Source organism: Varanus komodoensis, unplaced genomic scaffold, assembly GCF_004798865.1.
Source record: "Varanus komodoensis strain SLA01 unplaced genomic scaffold, ASM479886v1 scaffold92, whole genome shotgun sequence".
In the NCBI taxonomy this organism is placed as follows: Eukaryota; Metazoa; Chordata; class Lepidosauria; order Squamata; family Varanidae; genus Varanus; species Varanus komodoensis.
The window spans coordinates 1147723-1152576 of NW_025336624.1; the positions used below are offsets into that span (position 1 = coordinate 1147723).

The 4854-nt window shown below is 44.7% G+C and overlaps 1 protein-coding gene across 2 annotated transcripts in view; it reads left to right on the forward strand.

Annotated features, from left to right (window-relative positions):
* Window positions 1-4854, forward strand: part of ARHGAP27 (Rho GTPase activating protein 27) — a 59672-nt gene that overhangs the window by 47728 nt on the left and 7090 nt on the right. The window contains exons 13-14 of one of the 2 annotated variants that reach the window (XM_044418755.1): window positions 1159-1246; window positions 4445-4570. In XM_044418755.1, coding sequence (XP_044274690.1) covers window positions 1159-1246; window positions 4445-4570 — 214 coding nt within the window. Of the gene's footprint in view, window positions 1-1158; window positions 1247-4444; window positions 4692-4854 lie in introns of those variants that run through there. The other variant, XM_044418754.1, reaches the window with a different exon arrangement.

Below are 4854 nucleotides of genomic sequence, written 5' to 3' on the forward strand. Positions count from 1 at the left end.
GGTAATTTATTATGTACTATTGTATTTCAATGTATTTTATCATGTTGTAAGCCGCCCCGAGGTTTCGGCAAGGGGCGGCATAGAAATGTTATAATAATAATAAATAATAATAACCTGCTCCCATGGCAGTTACTGTGGTTCAAGTAACACTAAACCTCTATAGGCAAATGGATATTATTTCTTATTAGTTGGTTATATAACCAAACGTCCAGACAAGTACAATGTGGGCAGTAGGGACAAATCTGATACCCAATTTTATTACTTGAGTTGTTAGGCAGGACTGTATTGTGCCCCTCTTTTTTTTCAGCCTATTTCTAAATGATCTGGTTTCTCATCTTTATGAGGCTGCATCTTACACCTGTAAATTATCTACTGTTAAAATCCCCATACTGTTGTAAACCAATGCTTTCAATTGTCTAGAACAGGTCTAAATTATTACCTGTTTTTGGGACTTACTGCTGCAAGAACAGTTTGATCATCAAGTAGAATAAGTCCAAGCCCAAAAGAGATATAAATAGATCTTAAATGCCAGCAACATAGAATGAGTCTGCCATATAATGTATACATATAAGGGACTTGCTGCTGCCCTGAACAAGAATGATTACTACTTCCCTGTCCTCACAATGGAGTTGGTCACCCAGATTCTGACCACATGGCAGCCCAGTGTGGGTACAAAACTCTCAGAATAATCCATGGGCTATCAGAGAGGCTTGTTGCCTTCAGATAAGCTGCCCTGTGGGCAGTGGTACAGGTTCACATAAAGTGACCACCCGCTGTGCTTGTCAACCACAAGGGATCAGTCTGTCATGCAAACCCAGTCACAGTCTAGTCATGTAGAGTTTATTTTATGACCTGTACACATGAGGGACCATACACCAAGAGTGCTTCCAAGTGAGGCTTGGATGGTGCCACTGCCCCCCTTATTCACAGAAAGGATATCAAAGAGGTTTCATTTGCAACCCTTTCCTGATTTCCCTCTCAATACATTTTTTTAATTCACAGAAATGCATATTAAAGAGGGAAAGGTGAGCCACACAGTGCCTTATGACTGGCAGCTTCAGGGCCATCTGTCTGGAAGCACCCTGTGTCACTTCAGAAAGGCAAAAGTCACTGTATTGTGGTTGGTGTGACATGGGTTACTCTGTATTTTTTTTGCAGGTGACAGACTTCCGTCATGACAGCAATGAAGAAAATTCAGCAGACTTCAGATCTAAGGAACAAGTAGGAAGCAGCAAAGAGAAAGAAGGTGAGAAGATTTCACATCAGTGTTAATATTCAGTGGGTGGCACAAATTCGACCTTAACCCACACTGTGGCATAAACCACACTTAATCACTTACAGTCCCGTGTTCTGCCCAACAGATGATCAGGCATATCATGGATCTGTGTTCACCTCCTTCCCATCTTGGCCCTCCCTCAGGAACCCCAGGGGACACTGAGGAAGGAACAAAGTCTTCTCCTGCAGCCCCTCCATCACTGCGAGAAGGACAAGATTCCCTCAGCAATCTGTCAAACCATCAAGCATGGGAGCCAGGACTGCTTCAGGCAGCTATCCACCAGCTTCCTATCTTTGTTCCCCATGGCTGCTGCATGCCTGAAAGCACTCACGGTGGCAGTGGGAGGTGTGGGAGCCAGCTGGCAGAAGCAATCCCTGCTCCCCACTAACACTGCAAGCCCTTCTGGGCATGCTGTGACAAAGAGCAGAGAGTGATGAAGCTGGGTGGAGCTTCCCTCCATGCTCCCTGTAGGAGGCTGGCCATGGTGCTGGCCTATTAGCCACCTTGCAAGAGCGGCCAGTAATTTTGCTGCTCTTGCAAAGAGGCTTGCATGTAGTCGGGCATCACCCATTGCAGAGCCATCCCTTTTGGGTAAAACAAACACAACTACAGGCTATGGCTTGTCGGGATGGCTTTAAAGCCAAAATAAGCTACCCTGACAGTCCTGGGTTGCATAACATGACCATCCATTTCGGCTTAGAAGCCACAGCAGGTTGTTGTGTTGTGCAAACCCAATCACTGTAACTGTTGAATAGGTTGCTTGATGTGAAACTGAACTCAGAAATGTGTTTGCTTTTAACGAGAGCTGAAATGTCATGCACATATAAATTCTGGCAAAAGTTCTTATATGAATTATATTTTTCTACAAATAGACAATTTTGAGAGAGAAGTAAATTTTCAAAATTGAAGACTTCTTGATATGATTTGTAAAATTTTAATCACTTAGAGATAGCATAATATCAAGAGAACATGAAAATCTTTTTTCCTAGTTTACTTGGGAGTCTTCCTGTCTCTCCTCTATTTCATCATCATCACCACCACCACCACCATCATCATTTCTATACTGCCCTGTAGCCAAAGCTGAAAATCAGTTTCAGCTTCTGCCCCACACATACATGCAGAGCCTTTGTTGGGAAAAAAGCCTACCCCACCCTGCAGTGGGTGCAGCTTGTGTCTTCCTGTTCAGTTGACCAGCAACTATGTGCTCAAGCACTTTGCCCAGGAAGGGAATGTTTGCTGTAGACCTAGCTGCTATCGTCACCTGGATCCAGGTTAGGCTTTTTCAGGGATGACCTCATTACTACTACCTGCTATAAGGAGGCCAACTCCACTTCTTTCAAGCAAGACTTTGTGATCTCCTGGCTCCAGCCTGATATCCCCTTCCTATTAGATGTAATAAGTCATGAAGACAAGTAAACAAGTAGTCAACTGGAACTGGTCAAACAACATGTGCACCTCCTTGGAACTCAACAAGTGGAATTCATCCAATAAAACTGGACCAGGCAATGCTGTGGGCACCTCTGCTAATGGAATCGCATCGATTGTGGTGTCCAATTCATGGCAGATGTGAACATCTTTCTCTTCAAAATGCTGCACAAACATGGTGTGGCATGCTGCCCAGTGTTCCATCATTTCTTTTGTTGGCCTGAAATGTAGCAGGTCATAAACCTTTGGAAAAGCTCTGCTAGACAACACTGGGTGGAAAAGAACTTGCTTTTTGCCACTCCCTTTACCATCAAATAGTAGACTCAATAATGAGCTCTGAGTTGTGTTTGGTCAAGTTTTCTTCTACCTGTATTCTAGGTATTCACTCTCTTGTACATTGCCCTCAGCTCAGGTATATAACAAGGAAATGGCTGATCTGAGGGAGAAGGTGGTTGAATGTAATCATGTCAGCTGCCCAAATTATGTCTGCATTCCACAGAATGACCTGGGCCTTTAACAGGACAGCCAGTCAAACCAGCAGGAAAATCTCCCACAGTCCTCTGGGATCTGTTACCCTCTGTGGACAGACCATTTACTAGGTCCCCCAGCCTTGCAGAGGGGAAAGGCCTCTGTGAGTCTAAAGCTCAGTAGGAAGTGATCCAACTAGGACAGTGAATCGATGTTAGCTCCCCCACTACCCTCCTGACTAGTCAAGGAAATCAGATCAAGCATGTGCCCTCCTACATGTTTTAGGCCATCTATTGGGTAACCTCCCTGGTGGACTGTGGAAATACTGTGTACATCATGTCTCTTGATATCTTCAGGAAAGCTTTTGACAACATGCCCCAAAATATCCTGATAGTAAACTTGCGGTCTTCAATGTTACATATGGGACCATCTCAGTCAGCTCAGGCAGGGATATTGAAGAACTGTGGGGCAGGAGATATAACTGTGGGGCGGCAGAATCCCTTATCAGTCCCAAGTACACAATGCAAGGTAGAACCACTCCAGAGTGACACTCAATGAGACTGGGAGCCTAGAGGAGACAGCATTCTGCTGACACAGCAAACCCCACCCTCCCTGATCCTCAAGGCAGGAAGTGTCCAGGAGAGCAGAGCTTGGCCAGACTGACCCCTCTCTGTCTTCCCCCACCCAACTGTCAGGAATGTACGTTAGATCAACCTGCTTATCTGCAGTTAAATGTTGGACAAGGAAGTACTGAACTGACATTTAATAGCAGGAGCACCAGACCTGAGAGTACAGTGGTAAGACAGGCAGAGAGGACCACCTAGTTGGAGGAAGACCCAGAACAGAAGTGTCCCACTGCTCCTTTCAGCTGGTCTGTTAATCCTGCAGTGCTGTACCTCCCGCTGCCCATGATCATAGTAATGGAGACACCCTTGTCTCACGCCTGCCATGCTGGCTAGATTATCCATTGAATTTCCCAGATACATGTGGTGCCCAAAGCTATTGTCAAAGGTTTTTTCATACATAACTGCAAAGACCTTCACAATTGCTCTTGTGCTACTTGTGCAGACTGGTGAATGATGTTTATACAGGACAGAAAACAGGAGGAGGTCATTTCTGAACTGAATTCACATTCCAGCTAATATTAATTATATATCCACATCAAAGAATCTGGGCAAGGACTCATCATGGGTGAAAAGCTCCTAAAATTGTCTTGAAAGAGAAGTTTGCCCTCTCTGTATTCCTTCACTAAAATGGCCGTTTTTGCCTCTGTAGCCTCTTGGCATTCAACCAGCTCCCTCAGCTCCGACTGCGATGCCAACAAAGTCCGCAACAAGCTTCGAAAGTTTCTGCTGAGGCGGCCAACACTCCAGGCCCTGCGGGAGCGAGGCTACATCAAAGGTATTCTCCTTGGAGTCAAAAGTCCATGCTCTTTGAAAAATTGCATAGGGAGTCTTCCTCTGTCCTCTTAATTCATTTCTTAACGGGATCAGCCTTTGTGTGAGTTGATTGTATCTAGTTAAGAGATACTTTGCGTATAGTTCTTTTGCGTGCTACCAATGTTCATGCAAAAAAATAGAAGAAAACAATAGAATAGGGAGGACCAGAGATCTCTTCAAGAAAATTGGAGATATGAAGGGAACATTTCATGCAAAGATGGGCATGATAAAGGACCAAAATGGCAG